The 21,496-nt window shown below is 29.4% G+C and overlaps 2 protein-coding genes across 4 annotated transcripts; one reads left to right on the top strand and one right to left on the bottom strand.

The window, feature by feature from the left end:
• Window positions 1–2,039: 2,039 nt before the first annotated feature.
• Window positions 2,040–18,206, top strand: LOC138941579 (fatty acid hydroxylase domain-containing protein 2). Of its 2 annotated transcripts, none has more exons than XM_070311407.1 (6): window positions 2,040–2,177; window positions 13,096–13,225; window positions 13,743–13,846; window positions 14,234–14,561; window positions 15,500–15,772; window positions 16,160–18,206. In XM_070311407.1, exons 1-6 carry the CDS (start codon window positions 2,153–2,155, stop codon window positions 16,317–16,319), a joined length of 1,020 nt encoding a protein of 339 aa, XP_070167508.1. In that variant the 5' UTR covers window positions 2,040–2,152; the 3' UTR covers window positions 16,320–18,206. The 2 variants fall into 2 exon arrangements, with proteins under 2 accessions (XP_070167508.1, XP_070167507.1); XM_070311406.1 differs by lacking the exon at window positions 2,040–2,177 and adding an exon at window positions 8,375–8,578.
• A 101-nt stretch (window positions 18,207–18,307) lies between these two features.
• On the bottom strand, window positions 18,308–21,331 carry LOC138941472 (uncharacterized). 2 transcript variants are annotated; one of them, XM_070311173.1, is made up of 2 exons: window positions 21,003–21,331; window positions 18,308–20,355 (listed from the first exon to the last, which is right to left on the bottom strand). In XM_070311173.1, exons 1-2 carry the CDS (start codon window positions 21,192–21,194, stop codon window positions 19,594–19,596), a joined length of 954 nt encoding a protein of 317 aa, XP_070167274.1. In that variant the 5' UTR covers window positions 21,195–21,331; the 3' UTR covers window positions 18,308–19,593. The 2 variants fall into 2 exon arrangements, with proteins under 2 accessions (XP_070167274.1, XP_070167275.1); XM_070311174.1 differs by having other exon boundaries at window positions 18,310–20,349.
• Window positions 21,332–21,496: the final 165 nt, after the last annotated feature.

Genomic DNA, 21,496 nt, shown 5'->3' with positions numbered 1-21,496 from the left:
GGCAGTGACTATCGGAATGCAGCCTATGATAGAAGGCTACAAAATATTTTTCAAAAAATACATCTATTGAATAGATATAAGATAATAAAAAACCAAAAAATAACGATGAAAGTAACGGCTAATTCGTTATCGTTACTGTAAAAATGTAACGACGTTATCGTTACCGCTACAAACAGAAAAAAGTAACGATCGTTACCGAAAAAAAAGTAACTGTAACGATAACGACGTTACAAAAGTAACGCGTTACTTCCCAACCCTGATTTTTATTTATGCTTTTCTCTCATTTCGATTTCCAGGTCAAGTGAAAATAATACATTCTTGTCGCTGTTTTTTTTTTACTCAACAGTTATAATTATATCTTACATCTTGATGATGGCATAAATTTTATTATTCGATTTTATCAGAGTATTTAATGTCTTTAGAAGAACTAGAGCTTTGTATGCAAATAATCTTGAAGTTAAAATTGAGAGGAAACATAAACTTGAATACAATAATAAATTGATAATAATATCTTTATTAGATATTATAATTAACAATAAGTCACACATATCTAGTAAAATAAAACACACATATATACGGAATGTACCATAAAGACCGGATCAACGCTTAAAGGTAAATTCTGGAGATCATTTTAAGATGATTTTTCCTCAGCAAAAATATCGAGGCATCAATAATTTCCGTGTTATAAGCGATTCAAAAAGAAGGGCTTTTTGAAAACTAAACTTCATAGAGAGTTAAAACCATATTCTTTGGTTAATTTCAGATATATAGTTTACTTTAATAGAGAGGGAGAATTTTAATTTAAGGCTTAGTTACAAAGATATACAATATGATGGAAAAAATTGGAAACTTGAAAAAATTATAACCTCTCTCGACATTTTCGCTGAGGAAAAATCGTCTCCAAATGATCTCAAAAATTTAATTACTCTTAAACGTTGATCCGGTCTTTACGGTACACCCTGTATATATATACATATATAAAATAAACAAACATATATAGGGTGTTAAAAAAGTTTGGAAACGGTCAAATATCTCGAAAACGAAACTTTCCTAAGAAAAATGTTTCCAACCAAAGTTGTAGAGCTCTAAGTGGCGCATTATATAATAATATTAGTATGACCTTAAATAGCACCGTCAAGGTCATATAAAAATCACTTTGAATTTTTTAAATGGTACCCCCTATTTTTCATTACATATTCTTGTAGCTTATCTCGAGAGCTTTCCAAAACACTATAATAAAGTATTTTTTTATTAAGTACTTTTTAAGTTATTTTATATTTTAATCTGACATATTTTGATATAAAAAACTAAATATCTCGTAAAATATTTAGTTTTTGATAATCTTACCGTAATACTTTTATGTAAAGAATAATGAGACAAATCGATTAGTATAAAAAATAATTGTTTTTAAGAAAATTATTTACAATGTATTTTTTTAAACAATTATTTGTTTTCTTTTTTGGTATTAATTAATTTGTCTTATTATTCTGTACATAAAAGTATTACGGTAAGATTATCGAAACCTGAATATTTTACGAAATATTTTATTTTTTATATCAAAATATGTCAGATTAAAATATAAAATAACTCAAAAAGTACTTAATGAAAAAACATTTTATTCTAGTGTTTTGGAAAGCTCTCGAGATAAGCTACAAGAATATGTAATGAAAAATAGGGGATTCCATTTAAAAAATTCAAAGTGATTTTTATATGACCTTGACGGTATTTAAGGTCATACTAATATTATTATATAATGCGTCACTTAGAGCTCTACAACTTTGGTTCGAAACATTTTTCTCAGAAAAGTTTCGTTTTCGAGATATTTGACCGTTTCCAGACTTTTCTAACACCCTGTATATGTTTTATTATGTATCGAGAAATGAATATACTAATTTCTTTCCATATATCAGAAGAGAGAAAGAGAGGGAGAATGAGAAAGACACGTCGTGTGCTGAGCATCGATGCCATGGGACTATGGGACGCAGCGGCGCACTTGCCATTTTCAGCATCTGGTTCGCGTCATCGCCGTCGTCATCGTCGCCGTCGGTGCTATCGACCATCCGCGCGCACCTCGTCGCGTTTGCTCTACGTCGCTGAGCGCTGCGCAGTTTTCCAGTTTGACGTTTGACGTACCGCCGCCGTGTGTGCGACGATGGAGGTACAGCGGCAGTATAAAGGTAGAAAAATCATGCACGATCGCATAAGATATGCATGCATGGCAAATCTCTTCGCCGCTTGCTGTACTATTCGCGATTATTCGTATTCCTTGCGTCTATGATACGGTCGTTGATCAACGGCCGACAGAAGGAAGTCGATATTACGTAGATATTATGTTTACGCTTACAATTGGAGGACGCGAAGTCTATGATATCGATATACGAAAAACAATGCCTCTCCGGTGCTTCGATCATACCAGGAAGAACGTCTTCCTGTCGGATAATCTTTGTCAAGCTTTGACTTCCGCTGGCAAAGGAATGACGAGATTCCGATAGCGCGAGTGTTTTCGCGAACGAGCCATTTTGAGTGTTTTACTACGGATGCATGAGTGCTATTATAATTGCATTTTTTTTCCTGACAAAGATCAAAGTTTTTCATATCGATGAGCTGAAATGCAAATTTTCTGCGCGTTCTCCAGTTCTAAATGTTCCCTGTATAAATTTCACTTTACACAAAATGTTCGTTTCGTTAAAAAAATTTGCAAGCTTTACGCGCAAAAAATTGTTCTCTCGCTAAATTTTAATTTCCTTTAGCAAAGAACGCGGTCTTGCTTTATCCCGCGGAATCCTTGTTTATATATATGGGATATACATTCGTTTACAAAGAACAATGCAGGACACTTCCCAAAGCGTGGAAAACAGAGCGTCCACACCGACACGCATTTGATCAATAACGAAATTTTTGTTTTCATCGAGAGATTGACCCGGTTTCTATCCTTTCGGTGAGGTGGAATGCCGCGATAGTATCAAAATATCGATATTTCACAGATATTTTTTGATACTTATCGTATAGGAATGAATTTAATTCCGAAAATTTATATTTTACGAGGGCAAGAAATTTATAACAATAAATGTGCAGTACTATTTGACTATATTTGGTAAATAATTTTCTACATTTCATGGAAAAGAATTTAATGTCATTTTGCAATTTTATTCTATCAAAATGAAAGTAATTACAGCAAGATTTTCACTCAAGTTCGTTCTTGATATACTGATACCTGTTTATATTAGATCGACTTATACCTATAATTTTTAATCGATTTTATCCTTTTCAATACTATACATTGTATCATACATATACGCTGCTTATGTACTAATTAAATGTAGAATCACGCAATGTATATATATATATATATATATATATATATATATATATATATGTATGTATGTATATATGTTGTTTACATCGTGAGCGCACTGATCTATAAGCCCTAAGCTACTTATATACAACAAATCCTATAAGTCAAACTAACTTAATACGATCGTATATAATTTGTATATTTCTAGCAGACTGTCTTTCTCAATCATTTCTTTATATAGTAATGCAAATATATATTAGGTGTACAACTTGGCTTCCGCCGTTTTTTTTCCGAAATTCGAGGCTTTATTGTAAAAAACTGGTTATACATTTTGAAATTGCTTGTTGAGTCACTCCCAATGATCGTGCCAATTCTTTTTGACTTTGACTCGAGTCTTCATTAAGTAATGCCTCCAATTCTGCATCTTCGAAAACCTTCTCTCTTCCACCGCTATCCCGGTCTTCGACGTGAAAATCACCGTTCTTGAAGCGTTGAAACCACTCACGACACGTTCTTCCACTAATAGCGGTTTCACCATAAGTATTTGAGAGCATTCGATGAGCCTCAGCCGCAGATTTCTTCATATTGAAGCAGAAAATTAAAACCTCCCGCAAATAACGGGAATTTGGCTCGTAAACTGACATTTTCAATCGAGAATAACTTTATGATGCAGACACAAATCGACTAATGTTTCTATGGGGTTATGTTGACAGATGCCCAAGTTTATTGCATGACGTCTATGATCTATTTATTTCGACCACTACTTACCGCTAAAGCCATCTATAGGAAAACGGCGGAAGCAAAGTTGTACACTTAATATATAGTATATATTGGGTGGCCCATTTTAATCCATCCAGTCGAATATCTCAAATACCAAGCCCGGAAGAGAAAAATGTTTCAGACAAAAGTTGTTTGATTTCGAGGGGGCCATAAGATGGTGACAATGATTTGACCTTGGAAAATCATTTGAAGGTCATGTGAAGGTCAACTTTAAAATCTTAAATGGAAACCCCCATTTTTTATTTAGTATTCTTGTAGCTGACATCGAGAGCTTTCCAAAACACTATAATAAAGTATTTTTTTATTAAGTACTTTTTGAATTATTTTATATTTTAATCTGACATATTTTGATATAAAAAATAAAATATTTCGTAAAATATTCAGTTTTCGATCATTTTACCGTAATACTTCTATGTACAGAATAATAAGACAAATTAATTAGTGCAAAAAAAAACAAATAATTGTTTTAAAAAATACATTGTAAATAATTTTCTTAAAAACAATTTTTTTTTTATACTAATTGATTTGTCTCATTATTCTGTACATAGAAGTATGACGGTAAGATTATCAAAAACTAAATATTTTACGAGATATTTAATTTTTTATATCAAAATATGTCAGATTATAATATAAAATAACTCAAAAACTACTTAATGAAAAAGTACTTTATTATAGTGTTTTGGAAAGCTCTCGATGTCAGCTACAAGAATACTAAATAAAAAATTGGGGTTTCCATTTAAGATTTTACAGTTGACCTTCACATGACCTTCAAATGATTTTCCAAGATCAAATCATTGTCATCATCTTATGGCCCCCTTGAAGCCACACAACTTTTGTCTGAAACATTTTTCTCTTCCGGTCTTGGTTTTTGAGATATTCGACTGGATGGATTAAAATAGGCCACCCAGTATATATATAATACATATTGTGATGACATATATTCTATTTAAATGTGCAATATAATGTTTGAAAAATAAATATATTCAACTGTATTAAATATTACGAAAATGAGAATATTTTATATAATTTAACTCAATGCTTTAAAATTTAATAGAAACCATCAGTTTCTATCCCTTTCAATCAAAATAGATCTCTAGCTAATTAAAATTATTCTCCATAATTGTAGTTGTTTAAAAGTGATAAATGTTTACGCTCATTTATATGTCAATGCGTATATTTATCATCGCATATTCAATATCGCTGCTATCAGTTTACCACATATTTACTCAATGTACGTAAGAGGAATTGTAGAGAAACATGGAGGAGCGAAGCTATTCCGATTGACTATAGCGTGAACTTTGAAACATTTAAACACGACAATTGCCTTTAGATTTCCTTCTATCTGCGTGATAAAATAAGACGTAAATAATTATATAGTAGAATAGCTGTAGAGATATAAAAAATATGTCCCTGATGAACGCACTTCTCTTCCAAACTAAAAATATTGCTTAACATAAGTAGCTTTAATATGAGCTCAGATACTTTTTCTCCTAGCAAAACATTCATAAAAAAGTTATAACTGTAATCACTAAACAATCAATCATACATAATAGTTATTTAATGGATCGCATTTGTCACTATATTGAAAATTAAATAACTGAAAATAAACGATGAAAAATGAAAGCTATTAATGGATCTCTCACATTGGATTTATCACATTCATTTTTTTATATAATATTAGAATTAAATAAATAAATTATAGAAAGAGAAAATTTCTTTATTTTATGATCATATGGTCTATTTTTTCGTGATAAATGCTCACTTGTATTAAATATAAGAGTAACTTACACATATGTATTTTTCTTCTTACTTTTTGATTCGGCCATTTACTATTTATGCCGAATGACACGTGTTGCTAGTGGGCGCAAAATCGAATTCACTGATATTGACGTGAGGATCATTATGTGCTATCTACGCATCAGATTATATCGTTTCATCTTACTGTGACAGATCACGAATAATTATCACGAAATGATCCGTGATAGAAATTTATAATACATATTTTCACTCCGTTCGAGATAAGAGACAAGGTGAAGGTGATGATTCACAAAGGCAGCAGCCAGCAATACATTTATTCATCCAATGCGTCGCATTTATCACGTATATTGTCACGTGCAATTACAATATTGTGTCACAATGGGATACGTCAATTAACTTTTCTACATGACATCGATATTTGTTTCGAAATAATATTCGATCTACGAACGCATTGTTATTGACAACTTGTTTTAATCTAAGTAGAACGCTCTCAACATTTCGCGATATCTTTTAATACGCTTGAAAATTCTTTCTTTTATTAATCATTTAATATGAAACATTACATATTGGGATATTACTCGATATACATATTTTGCATTATCTGTATTATTTTTGAAAAATTATTTTTTTAAAGTAATTTTGAAATAAAATTTTTGCAAACTTATTAAATGTCATTGTCTTTATTCAGCGCAGCGATGTTCAATTTTCTATTCCTCTGTTCTGTACAATCCTATATACAATATACATATGTATAGGATAGAACTTAACTTTATGACCTAAATTATCTTTGTTATATACATACAGTTATCGAAAAATGTTTTCAATAAAAAAGTATGCTATAAAAAATTTCATTCATCATATCTTTGTCTTATAATTATAATATTAGAAAACTTGACGAAAACATTTTTCGCGGTAACTGCATGCATAACTGAGATAATTTAGGTCATAAAGTTAAATAACTCTACTATGTATGTATATACCCTACTTTCCCTAATATCAAGAAAGAGCTATGCCGAAAATATTTAGCATTGAAAGCATAATAACATTTGCATTTGTTGCTAGTGGAAGTATTTGAATTTATGTTGAAACATATTCAGTGTCCAAGGTTCATTATTGCTATTTATCGAGAATAGAAAGTGTATCGATATCAAAAATATACAGGGTGTCCCATTTTAAGAGTTCCACTCTCATAACTTTTCAGGATCAACGTTTGAAGGAAAACGACTCGGATAAAAGTTGTAGGGAACAAAGGGGGCTATCTGCAAAAAAAAAAAAGGAAACAAATAATTGTTTTAAAAAATACATTGTAAATAATTTTCTTAAAAACAATTATTTTTTTAAACTAATTGATTTGTCTCATTATTCTGTACATAAAAGTATTACGGTAAGATTATCGAAAACTAAATATTTTACAAGATATTTAATTTTTTATATCAAAATATGTCAGATTAAAATATAAAATAACTCAAAAACTACTTAATGAAAAAGTACTTTATTATAGTGTTTTGGAAAGCTCTCGAGGTAAGCTATAAGAATATGTAATGAAAAATAGGGGTTTCTATTTAAAAAACGGAAGTTGACCTTCAAATGACCTTGAAAATGACCTTTAATATCAAATCCAAGGTCACTATTAGATAGCCCCAGTTGTTCCTTACAACTTTTATTGGAGTCGTTTTCCTTCAAACGTTGTTGATCCTGAAAAGTTATGAGGCTAGAACTTTGAAAATGGGACACCCTATATATCTAAGTCCATTCATATCCCATATATCTAGCATAAAATGTAGTTGATTTTTAGAGACGATTGACGTGACATTATATGCCATTTTTGACATAAAATTGAAATGTCAGCATTAGACAGACATTTCGAGTCAAGGAGAAACTGCAATCAACTACGTCAAAAATTAATAAATCTAATACATTTCGAAATTCATGAATTTAACATTACGCAAAGCATTTTCAATTTAAAATGTAAGATCAATAATTAATTTATGAGTTAAAGAAAAAAATTTGCTCCGTAAAATATCATTTAATCTCAAAATCGTAAATATTATCTTGCATCGAACTAACTTTTTTATAGTGACTGTACGCAAAAAAATCATAAAAATTTCAATTCTATAGAGCAATGTTAACTTTAACTCACAAAATTAATTACATTTATATTTTAAAAGTGCTTTGTGCGTATGCATGCGAAATGTCAAATTCATGAATCTTGAAATTTACTAGATTTATTAACTTTTGATCAGTAGCTGATCCGTCCAGTTCCTCCTTAAATACGAAGTATAAAAATGTATGGACTCTTTCGAATGCTATTATTTTAATAAAAAGATAAAGATATTGAAAAAGAAAAATTTGATTACCATGTAGTCGCGAAAGATATCGATGCCGAAAGGATGGATATTCAGACCATAACAACAACCTCGGTATACTATCTCCAGGCATCCCTACCTTACTCCCTACTCTCGCAACGTAAACAAAGGAAACTGGTGGCGCCGGGGCGACGGGCAGGGGCGCGTTCATCGTCCGCGGGTCTTTACTGGCGAGTCGTGAAACGTCCGCTGGTCAGTACTGGTCAGATGCAAGTAGTCAGTAGCGGTGAATGATCATCAACGAATACACCGTATTCCGTTTTGTCACGATAGTATCACGATCCGGTCGGGAAACTAGTTGCGCGGTCGTCGTTCGGAACAATGTTCTGGTTAAGGAAAATCTCACGAGCTTGGCAAAAGTCGGAATGTAACACGAAAAGTGAGTGCCAACGTGTTGTCGAATACTCGATATTAATAGCGGCAGTTTAAAAGACGCATCTCATTGACAGATAAGGATGAATTATCTGGAGCTAAGGATGATGCTTCCTTAAAAATTATCACTTATCTGTTAAAACATAATTTCTTGCTGGCGATATACTCCGCTCGATGCTCTCAGATATTCCTAGTCTAAATACTTTTCTCTTGCTTCAATAAAATGCGAATCTAAACGATAAATCGGATCGATTAAGATCGCCTCAACTTTTTCGAAAGATTTACAAAATCAATCAAAATCTACCCATTAAGTATGTAGAAAACATATACACACACGAAACAGCTATAATTCACATTATTCATTTATATCAAGACGTAATCTGTCGAGAATCACATATAAATATCGCGTGAAAAACTAATTTTCTTTTACACGATTTCCATCTTTTTTTATTAATGGATTTAAATTTCTGAACGTGCTAAATGCCGAGATTTTTTTTTTTTTTTTTTTTTTTTTGGGGGGGGGGGAGTTGTCATTGAAATGACCAAATATAATGAAATTCTTTATGTAGAACAATACTAGCATTTTTTTTTTTTTTTGCGCTTTTGTATATGGTGCAAAGTGCGATCTGGTGAAAGGAATAAGTATGTGTGTGTGTGTGTGTGTAATGCATTTTTATATGCAGCAACTAAGGATCAATTTTTTCTTTAATTTAGATAATGGAAATATTTTTCCGTAAGCGTACAATGATCGATATAATTAAATGTATTACGCACAGTGCTGCGCACATAAAAGTTTTTTATTAACTTGAGTCGTCGACAAGGTTTAATAAAAAGCCATTACGAGACTTATAAAAAGAATAAAATTCTTTCTTGCCTTTTTTTTTTTTTTCATTTACTTATTAATTACTTTCTTATATAACTTCGGTGTCTTTATCATATTCACAGAATCGATATCTAGATAAAAGTTGAACAAGTTTCTCATCGCATATGGTTCTTCTATCTCTAATATTAGATACCTTGGCAATTCTTGAATTAATTTTTCATTAAAATAAAGTCAATTTGTGAAATTAATTCAATATAAATTCTTGTCATCGATTTACTTCAAATATTCATTTTTAAAAAAACATTTAATTATCAATATTAAATGTACGCCAATTCTTTATTTGGTTTTCGTTAATAGAAAATAAACTTTTTAATTTTGGCAATTAAATTGTTAAAATAATAAAAGATTTATAAAGCTCAATAAAAAGAATGATTACAAAATAACGTCGTCATGCTAATATCTTGACCCGCACATGACTTGATTGTGCAGTGTCTCCAAAATAGCTATGTGCAATCATTTTCAAATTGTTACATAAATACGTTATCGTTTTGATTAATACTTTAATTTTATCTTTGCTGCGAAAAAGCTAGGCATTATTAAAGTCTAATATAAGACCAAATTCATGGTCAGATTCGATTAATATGTATTTCGAAATTCGATGTAGACAATAAATAAATAAATAACACTAAGAGGTATTAGAATATGAATTAGATGAATAGCGAATGCTTATGTATTCAAAAGAGATCATTGTATGAGTCAAATATAACGATATCACTTATCAATAAAAATACGATGTTGTTTTTTTGACAAGCACCAATGCATCGAAATAACTGCTTATTGATAAGTTGTATCATTACATTTGTTTCGTATATTTTGATCTTTTTTGATTCATGGCTTATATATATATATATATATATATATATATATATTAAATACTAAATATAGCATTTCGCAGGTTTCGTAAGATAGAACCTAATTACATAACTAGTAATATAAATGGGCGAATTAAAGAAAGTGCGCAGCACAAAAGAACCAAATTAGCGCAGTTGGAATCATTTAAGCCTTATATGGCATAATTCATGAGAATGAAATTACGTCATTCTGTTTACAAAAACACAATTTGCCAATTATCATGTTATCTAAAATATATTCTCCGATTCAACAAATTATTGGAAAAATCATGATGTGCAAAAATTTTCATATTTTATCGAAGAATAAATTGATTGATTGTAAAATAAGATAATCGTATAATATAATTACCAAGTATATAATTAGACTTTTTAAATATATATATATATATATATACATACATATACATACATATTATAATATAGATACAATAGTGTACAATTAAATACAATACTAGAATCGCGCATAACAATTAGTTATTGTAAATACATTACGTCATTGAAAGCGTTTTCTTGTTTGTTTATGACCTAATTAATTTTTTATACAAAATCTAGAAAAATCTATCTATAGAGAAGGAGAGAAAGAGAGAGAGAGAGAGAGAGAGAGAGAGAGAATATCTATATGTTTTAACATTATCGCCACTGCTTCTACTAATTTTTTAAATCGGTTTAATATCGATCTTTTTTTAATAAAGACAAAGTACAGCGTCAGTCTACAAATTTTTAATTAAAAATTTGATTTTTAAATTATCTTAAGATTAAACTTGATAATTATAATCTTGTTAGAAAATAGTCTCTATTTTTGTATCTATAAAATTTGAATTGCTAAAATCTTTTAATTTTCTATTGTATGTATAATTTTTGATATTATATTTTGAAGAGAACAATATCTATTGACTATATAGAGAGTAAAACTTCTACGCTTTTTTTATATCAACTTCCATTTATTGCAAATTGAAATGACTTTATAATCTGACCGACGAACAAGCCTCGCCTCGTTCTTTGAAAATTTGTTTGCATCGTTGTTAAACATCTGACAAGATGTTAAACGGATTTTACGACGAATTTGAAGTGGCGATTGAAAATTTCCGCTTTTCCTCTACACATGGCTGCCAAGCCGAGCATTTGTCGGACACTGCCGATGAATACTGATTTGTCTTATGTAATGGAATAATCATTGAACGATCATTTCGGGCAATTCCATCATTTTCATTGCGTTATTATGAGCACTCTAATAAAATATACGGACGTATACTGTGATAAATGAGCGATTTGTGAGGAAAAATAATTCTTAAATAAATCTTTAAATTGCATTGAAAAGTTCAAAAGTTTATCTTTTTCATGATTCAAAAATCCAGTACATCCGTTCAAGTTAGTTAGTCCTATCTCTCCTTCTAAATAAAAACTTTAGCAAACATATTAACATCATTATACACTATTTATGTATGTTTTATATACTGGGTGGCCCATTTTAATCCATCCAGTCGAATATCTCAAAAATCAAGCACGGAAGAGAAAAATGTTTCAGACAAAAGTTGTTTGGTTTAGAGGGGGCCATAAGATGGTGACAACGATTTGACCTTGGAAAATCATTTGAAGGTCATGTGAAAATCAACTTTAAAATCTTAAATAGAAACCCCCATTTTTTATTTAGTATTCTTGTAGCTGACGTAATACTTCTATGTACAGAATAATGAGACAAATCAATTAGTATAAAAAAAAAAAATTGTTTTTAAGAAAATTATTTACAATGTACAATATTTTTTTAAACAATTATTTGTTTTTTTTGGCACTAATTAATTTGTCTTATTATTCTGTACATAGAAGTATTACGGTAAAATTATCGAAAACTGAATATTTTACGAAATATTTTATTTTTTATATCAAAATATGATTAAAGTCAGATTAAAATATAAAATAACTCAAAAAGTACTTAATAAAAAAATACTTTATTATAGTGTTTTGGAAAGCTCTCAATGTCAGCTACAAGAATACTAAATAAAAAATGGGGGTTTCCATTCAAGATTTTAAAGTTGACCTTCACATGACCTTCAAATGATTTTCCAAAGTCAAATCATTGTCACCATCTTATGGCCCCCTTGAAGCCACACAACTTTTGTTTGAAACATTTTTCGATTTAACGCAGTGTTTCTGAGATATTTGAGTGGGTCCTTTAAAATGGGACACCTTGTATATATATAAAATCTGAAATATAATATACAGGATGCCCCAGATTTACATATCAAAACTGAAAGGGTAAATTTAACATGCCAAAACAAGAAACTTTTCTATTTAGCACTTTGGTCATATCTTAAAAATAGCACTTCCCCAAATCAAAATGTAATAAAAATAGGATGTTGCCATTTTGACCAAATTCAGATATTAAATGCATAAAAATCATTACTCAAATGATAAGATTTACGTTTTGATTGTACAATTTGATTATAAAACATAATTCTTATCGTTTGATATTTAATAATGATAATAATGATATTTTATGCCTTTAATATACCTGAATTTGGTAAAAGTATCCTATTTTTATTAAATTTTGATTTGGGAAAGCGCTATTTTTGAAATTTAATCAAAGTGCCAAAAAGAAAAGTTTCTTATTTTGGCGTGCTAAATTTACTCTTTAGTTTGGACATGCAGATCTGGGACATCCTATATATAATATATAATATTCTAAATTTATTCACACAGAATTTGCCATAATTTGTACATTTTTATGTTTTATAGCTTTAATAGTCCCAATAGCTAAGATAATCGTTTTTATGATTAATTCACTGTTTGCAGTAACTTCCGCTATCGGCGATGCATCGAAAAATCAAACTCCACCGACGCTTCTTTCGAGCTTGAGAAGCGTACTCTTCGTTATCGGAACTGTAGTGATTGGATTTGCTGCCTTTTGCAATTCTCTGACATGGTAATAATGTACATGCAATTGCAAATTGATACAAATTGCATTGTATTACATTTGTTTTACTTTAGGAATTTCTTAGGAATAAATAAAGTTTATTTTTATCAAACTTTTCTTATTTTTAGCTCATTATTTTTTCAATTTTTATTTTTAATTAGCCAAATTTTATTAGATTTGATTTCTCTCTTTTCTTGAACACTTGTTGCTCTCTCACTATTTCATGTTTTCATTTGACCACTCATACATAGAAAAAAAATGACATATTGATAAGTATGAATTTTTACGGTTTTGAAAATGATCGTATTTCGATTCGCGCAATCCGATTAAAGAAATTACGAAATAAGAAACTAGCTCGTTTGCTTAATAAAATGTTATTTATAATATTTTATGACCGGATAAAGAAATTCGCGTAAAAAGATTATCTCTCTTTGTATAGAATTAAATAAATTATCAAATATGTTATTCGTAATTCATAATTTATTACATAATTTCTTTAAATTTTGTTAACTGAACAAAATTTCAGGCATTTACAAAGATTCTGGGGTGCATCCGGCGACTTCTGGCAAGCTCAGTGGGACAAAATTTTGGATAAATTTGGAGATGATCCTGTGACACTATGGGTTTACGGTAAGTTCAAAAAGATATCATTTTTTTAGACATTTTTTTAGAAATTCGAAAATAGTAACAAATCCATGTTGCGCTTTTTATACAATTAAGAAAAATAAATAATTTATATCAGAATGTATTGTTAATTTTAATAATAGATTTCTCGATTAATTTTTGGCATTTGCTAATCTGAAATTTTAATCGATAACGGTTTTCGTTATTAATATCAATATTAGAAATTTTATAATGACGTCGTGTATATATTTATAATATTTGTTACATCTTCTATTTTTATTGCACCATCTGCTGTTTCACGTATACTAGTTAATAAGTTTATGTAATCATGAATATCGCCTAAACTCGCTGAAGATTGAAAGTTATTTATCATGTCTTATTATTGTATTGTAGGATCCTTATCTTTGATGATCGTGGTTTACTGGGTGGTCGGAGGAATTTACACCATCCTAGATATCACCAATCGACCAGCGGCGCTGCGTAGATACAAAATACAGCCCGGTACGAATGAACCAGTGGACAAGAGGGAGTTATGCAAAGTGATTGCTCAAGTACTGTTCAATCAGATCGTCGTCGGCTTTCCTATTATGTATCTCGGCTATTATTTCATGGAATGGCGCGGTTATCCCCCGGTGCGTGAGCTACCGACTTTTCACTGGGTACTCGCTGAGATTGCGATTCACATATTATGCGAAGAGATTGGCTTTTATTATTCACACAGGTATTTTCTATTTAAAAATCAAAAAATTAATACTCTATATTGACTTCGATAAATATTATGAAAATTAATTTATTCTCAGAACGTCAACTTTGTCGATTATTATTGGAAGTAATATCTGGCCAAACATGTAAAAAATTATATTGAAATAGGTAGAATCAAGTATGGAATTAAAAAACTTATATATGATAAACATCATCTAATGTCAATTAAGGTCGACATTGATACGAATCATCATGTCTAAAAAAAGTTTATGATATGTGTACATAAAATCGAGTAAAGAAAGATACAGATGTGCTTAGCAGATAAAATGAACAAACTTATACATTTTGCCATTATCTACCATAATAACAAATTATCTTCATGTAATTATAAATAAATGTTTGCACAATATCGTTGTAAGAGTAAGTCAAACAAATGAGTATTTCTGCGAAGCATGACACAGAATATATTATGTACGATATGCAGTTAAAAATTAACGTGACAGATCATTATTGCATATTTTTGACCTATACATATACATATAGAGAAATCACGATTTGTTCTATAATTTTTATATAGACAAAAATTTATATTCTGTATGTACAGATGAATTTTTACATAATGAAAAAAATATTTTTTATTAGCTTTTATTATATCTTTTATTAGCTTTTTTATATTTTTTCTCTCTTTAGAGAAAAATATTATTATATGAGAAATACACAATCACATTAATACAATTTATAAAATATGCGAATAACGTAATAGCACATTGAAACAGATTTCTTACATCATATGTATATATTTTAGCTTTTTTACTTAAACTATTCTAAACGAAAAACGATTAAAATGATATTTATTAACGAGTGTAAATTTGTGCGTACTGATTTAAATATGTAAACATAGCCATAGACATTTTATATTCTTCGAGTATTATTTGCTGCTATTGAATTATTTTGCAGATTCCTCCACAAGCGCTCCTTGTACAAATATATACATAAGCAGCATCACGAATGGACTGCGCCCATAGCCGTCACCGCTATGTATTGCCATCCACTGGAGAATATTGGTTCGAATCTACTTCCGCCTTTCTTGGGTGTATTTATCATGGGCTCCCACGTGGCTACCGCCTGGATTTGGTTCTCGCTCGCGATCCTTTCGACGTTGAACGCACACTCTGGTTATCATTTACCGTTCTTCCCCTCGCCAGAGGCGCATGATTTTCATCACTTAAAGTAATGTGGATCTCGTCAAAATTCTTGTAATTTTAGTTCACATTATAACCATAATAAAAATCTTTAATAAACTGATTTCATACACAGTAAAATACGATTAAAAATATATAAAAGAACGATTCTGAATGATAAAGATATAATACATTAATATATAGAAATTGTAAATATATATTAACTTTAATATTCGAAAAAAGACATTTTATTACATATATATAATCTTTATAAGCAAACAATAAGTTTAAAATACTGTCTTCTCTTATATAAAATTACTTTTATTTTTGAATCTATTTCTATCAAAGTTCCATATCATATCACATATCGTAACGTTCGTCTTAAGTTTTGTATGAAAAATTTAAATTTATAGTTGTTGTTTAAATGAATTTTCAGGTTCAATCAATGCTACGGTGTACTCGGCGTTTTGGATCGCATTCATGGCACCGACACGCAATTTCGCAATTCACGAAATTATGTGCGTCACATAATGATGCTTAGTCTCATACCGCCTAGGGAAGCTTTTCCAGACGAGGCAAAGTACAAGTCAAAGTAGAGTGATTTTTCAAAGAGAGGAATTTTCCACTTGCTGGGTGCAATATTCACAACGGTAACCGGGTTCGAGAACGACAGATCGTAACTATAATCGATCTTGTCCAGCTAGTGCTTCAATTAAAAAGCTTAATCTGCTTATTCTGTAAAATTAATTTCAACAAATGTACCATCGTGATTAATGTTTTAATCGATATTACTGAGTTATTTTTCTTCGATGAAAGGAGTTTGTAATACTTGAATTTACATTTATATTCGTAATATCATATATTCTCGTACATTTTATTAAAAATAAAAAAGTGCCATATCTTTCAATATTAAATATCTGGATATACTATTTTCTTCTTCAATTATTCTTTTTATTACTTTCTCCAATTTATTTATTTTTATGGCAAAATGTCGGATCTTTTGAGATCTTTTTAGAATTTATTCAATGTATTAGGTAGTATGTTTCTTGCTGGACTGTGTCGCGCGAGGAACTCGGCTATCCGCTGATCTGTATAGCGATAATGATTGTATATATAAATGTCAAGGTTGGACTGAATAGAGAAAATAGTGAAAAAGTTCATGAAAATATAAAACATGATAAATATGTATTTATATTTTTAAAATATCGATAGAAAAGAAATTGATAACAAAAGCGTTTCTAATTTATGTTGGGAGTAACAAAATAAAATTTCCATTATCTGAATACTTATTAGATTCAATTTTAATAGACATCTTTTTTTAGTAAATTTTTTTAGTTTTCGAATTTATTCACGCAAAATTTATATTATAAATTTAATAATTATACTTTTAAAATTATATACATATGTGATAAATACGAGAATTTCCAATAATTACTCAAATTTTTCTTTCAGTTCAACCTGGGCGCCATATTCGTGCATCTTTTCTATAATATTTTTAGCATCAATGTTAAAAAAAATGTGTTAAGCTGTACATTCATGCACAAGTATATATATATTCTCATATTATATCTAGTAGCATGATATTTTAGTGAATGATATAATGAATTGATAAATTAGATGCACATATATATATACACTTTTAAAAAACATTTTCAATGATCTTAATCAGAGACAGACAATTTACTTTTTTAAAGATAAAAAAGATTAAATAAAAACATAAAAATAAAATATCTGCATCATTGTTTTGTATGAAAGTACTGTTTTTAAATTTCCATTACAATTAATATTTGAAATCGAGATATTATATTGGCAGTACTTGTAATTATATTGGCATTGCAGTGGAAACCTCAGAATGAATAATATTTTGGACATAATTGCTATTTTTATATTTAGTTCCATAATACAACTATTAGCCAGTCTTGAAATATGTCTTTAAGACGAGATCTAAGCAATTGTACTTCTTTAGAATAAGTATAACCTGTATGGTTGGAACACAATGTTTAACGATCTAGATTCCTTACATGGAGTACAATTGAAATATACTCTAATGATTATATAGAAATAAATATATATATTAACACTGATAATTTTTTATCTAACAATGAGTGTTTGTTATAAAATATTTACATAACATTCTGTATTTTTTCTGCGAAAAAGAATTCGTTTATTAGAATTGAATAAAAAACGGAAATATATATTTATATCTTATTTTACTAATTTTATTGGACAATTTTCAATCTTATTTCACAATATTTCATATATTGCAATAGGGAAAATAATAATAATTTGAAATCACATTAACAAAGATTAGTAAGAAACAAATTGGAGAGAGAGAGATTAATGTCTAAATATGCAAATATATGAAGTGTACACATATGTAAAATTCTTTCTGCATTGTGATTCTCATCGAGTATACATATATAAGGCTCATAATTAATATGTATAATAATATTACTGAATTTATGTATCATGACAAACTTATTAATAAAATCTTTACAAATATTATTTCCTTTCTTTCTCTCTATATCTTTCTAATATTCTTATATTATATATTGTTTTGATGGATTGCAAAATGAGCAATATAACAACATATAGCTTGCAAGTATATATATTTTATATGAATAATTTTTTTTTATATAGTACAAAAATAATTATTATTTTATTGCTTCCCCTTATATATTTGACAAAATATATATTTCAAAGGTCTAAAAAATGCAATCTTATTTCCAAAAATCACAATCTCAAAAAGTCTTACATAGATCAAGTAATTTTGCAAATTATTTTTTATCATATTTACATAGCAAGACGAATATTTTATGCTGTTTTCTTTTATTTTCTATGTGTGACAATTGTGGATAAAGTATCCTACACTAGTTGAACAGATTAGAGATTTTTAAAATATTTCACAAAGAAAAATGCTGCATTATAAATATAATATAAAAAATACAAATAATAAACACGATATATTAAATTGAGTAACTCTTTGGTAAAAATTTGTGTAAATTATCGCATCTCAAATATATATGTCAAACATATCTTACAAATAATGGTTCTTATGGAAAGAATGGCATGAATATTATTCATTAAGAGAGCACTTTTAAAACATATAATATCTTTTTATCTTGCGAATCGAGGACACAAGTTTGAGTTCTGTAAAACTCATGGCTCTGTAGAAATTAAGATTGCTATTATTATTGTCAGATTTAGCAATTGGACGAATCTCGCATTTTTTTAATAGCATCAAATGCGGCACGTGTATTTATATATATATATATATATATATATATATAAAATTTTGGTAACATACAAAATTTATATTAAAATATTTGTTATATATCAATGTATTCTTATTTTAAACAATTATGTTAAATTTTTTTAAAAGATGCTATAAAAAGTACTTCTAAAGTCATTGTTTGGTGTCTTTGACAAAATATGTCTTTGTTTTCCTATATATATAATCTCAAAAATAAACAACATATCAATTACCATATAATAAATTATAAAATTTTCATTATCTCACTATTAAGGCAATAGTATAATAAAGAAACTATATAACAAGTTTGGACATTTTAACATAGCGAGAGTTTAGACATTATAATATTATAAAAAGGATAATATATATCTTCTTATACACTGATAAGTGCATAGTAAAATGTCAAACCTTTTGATATATTCGAATAATAGATATTGTCGTTTTAGACATTATTATGTAAGAAGGAACCAATGCTAAGTATGATACTTGTTTGTTTCGAGAGAATATGTACAAATTTACATTTATGGAAGAATATAGAAATTGATGATTGAATTTCCTCTTGCATAACTACACACCCATTTAATCGCGTGAAATGAACATTTTCTCATACGCGACTTTCAATCATTGTACATTCCATCAATCAGAAAATCCATCCTTCGGTAGTGTCTCTTATCCCAGCAATCTCGACCGCGTCTGTACAATACAAAAATAGCAGCACCGAGTATTGGTAAAGCAATGATCGTTATAATGACCGGAACGATATAGTCGATTTTTCTCGGCATACCCAGTGGAGGGTTTTTTGTTCGTAAGGGCAATCTAGATTCATTCGGTTCCGGCCCATCAACGGTTGTCACTGTCGGTTTAGGTTTCGGTATGTGTTTCTCAATATGCGAGAAATTTGACATTATTGTATGATTTACAGCCTCCGTGTGAAATGTAGTTATATTTGTTGGTATTAAACTTGTACTGAAATAACTGGAATTCGCACTGCGATTTAAGCTGTTATTGATATACGAATTGGTGACACTTAATTTAAGAGTAACGACGGTGGAAGTTTCAAATTGACTATTGACATGAGCAGTTTCAGTGGAGACAGTTTCTATCACAGGTTTTGTATTTTCGAAAGTCGTCTGATTAAATGATATATTTGTCATCTGTGGATCCAGATTCTGATCTACACCTTTTCTCGGTTTTATCTTCTCCTTCCTTGTGACCACTGAAGAACTGTCATTTTTCTCTTTAGGCATATTCTTTCTTGCTTTGGATTCATCAAGCTTGTTTAATTTATCATCAGTACTTATGTTTGCATGTGGAACAATTGTGGATATTGATATAGATCCTCCTCCTTCCATGGCAGCCATCCATGGTGTAGACTGTAACTTAAAATATGTATACTTTACTGTTTTATATAATTTTATTCATATGATTCCTTTTTTATATATACGTACATATATTACACACACATATATATAGAATTATTATATTGCATAACATATGAATTCCCAAATGTAGAAATATAAAGATGACAAATGACAGTAGTTTCTAGATAGTGATATAATGAACATACAAAATAAACACAAGTGATATGGAAAGATATAACAATTTTGTAATGTGTGAAAAGGAAAAAAGATATATGGTTTCAATATGTACAGCAATGAAATAAATTCCAAATAAAATAAGAATTGTAAAGCTATGTAAAAAATATTTCAAATAGAAATTGAAGATATCAAAAAAAAATAAATTCACAGAATAGAGAATACAAAGAACAAAAACAAAGTAAAACAAAAAATACATCGAACGAGAAAAAAAATTAGAACAAGTTACCAGAATTAAGAGAAGAGTGAATCATATAGCTAAAAATATGCAAAAAACTATAAAATGTATAAAAGAATAAAACATCATAAAACGAACGAAGAAATGCAAAATAAAACTATAATAAAATTATAATAAAACAACAAAAATATATATAAATTGGATGCGACTTTCACATATGCAAATGGAAAATATATGCTAAAAGCTAATTCACCTTCGATACTTTCTTATCACTGACTACATCAGATGAGTATTTGACTGTCGATGACAACGATTTGGGCGGAGAATCGGAAGGAATTGGCGATACCGAGGATATGTCATTTGGTCCCGTATTGACAGATGAGGTTAATACTGCAGTGAACAATGTAATTAGCAATAACAGATGTTGAAAATCAATCGTAGCCATATCGGGTCGCAGACGCGAAGCGGTACAAGAATTCCAAGAAGCTCGACAAGATACTTCCGCGTGTGGACAAAACTAAAAATAAAAAAAATAAATAAATAAACCATCCACGCTGTATCAAGAGCTACTGACAGCTCACAGATAGTATGTAAACGCAAGTCTGATTTCTCTGACTGGCTATTTGTGTAGCCAAAAATATGAACTGCACATGCGCGGATTTGATAGGTAACCAATCACAGTACACGGATCTTCTGTCTTAGGCTGCGGTCGGGAAGACGCTAGAAATGCTTCGAAGCGTTTGATTG

This window comes from Polyergus mexicanus, unplaced genomic scaffold (assembly GCF_030449975.1).
Source record: "Polyergus mexicanus isolate NDT 795.1 unplaced genomic scaffold, iyPolMexi1.0 SCAF_19, whole genome shotgun sequence".
Classification (NCBI taxonomy): Eukaryota; Metazoa; Arthropoda; class Insecta; order Hymenoptera; family Formicidae; genus Polyergus; species Polyergus mexicanus.
Note: the sequence above shows the minus strand (reverse complement) of the source record. Positions and strands in the feature narration are given on the sequence as shown.

Excerpts from the sequence above, each read along its gene's own strand:
- LOC138941472 (XM_070311173.1), bottom strand. The coding sequence starts at position 21,194 with ATGGCTACGATTGATTTTCAACATCTGTTATTGCTAATTACATTGTTC. Across the intron at positions 20,356-21,002 it reads GTGATAAGAAAGTATCGAAG|TTACAGTCTACACCATGGAT; the intron begins GTGAATTAGCTT and ends ACATATTTTAAG.
- LOC138941579 (XM_070311406.1), top strand. The coding sequence starts at position 8,521 with ATGTTCTGGTTAAGGAAAATCTCACGAGCTTGGCAAAAGTCGGAATGT. Across the intron at positions 8,579-13,095 it reads GTCGGAATGTAACACGAAAA|TAACTTCCGCTATCGGCGAT; the intron begins GTGAGTGCCAAC and ends CACTGTTTGCAG. Across the intron at positions 13,847-14,233 it reads TGTGACACTATGGGTTTACG|GATCCTTATCTTTGATGATC; the intron begins GTAAGTTCAAAA and ends ATTGTATTGTAG.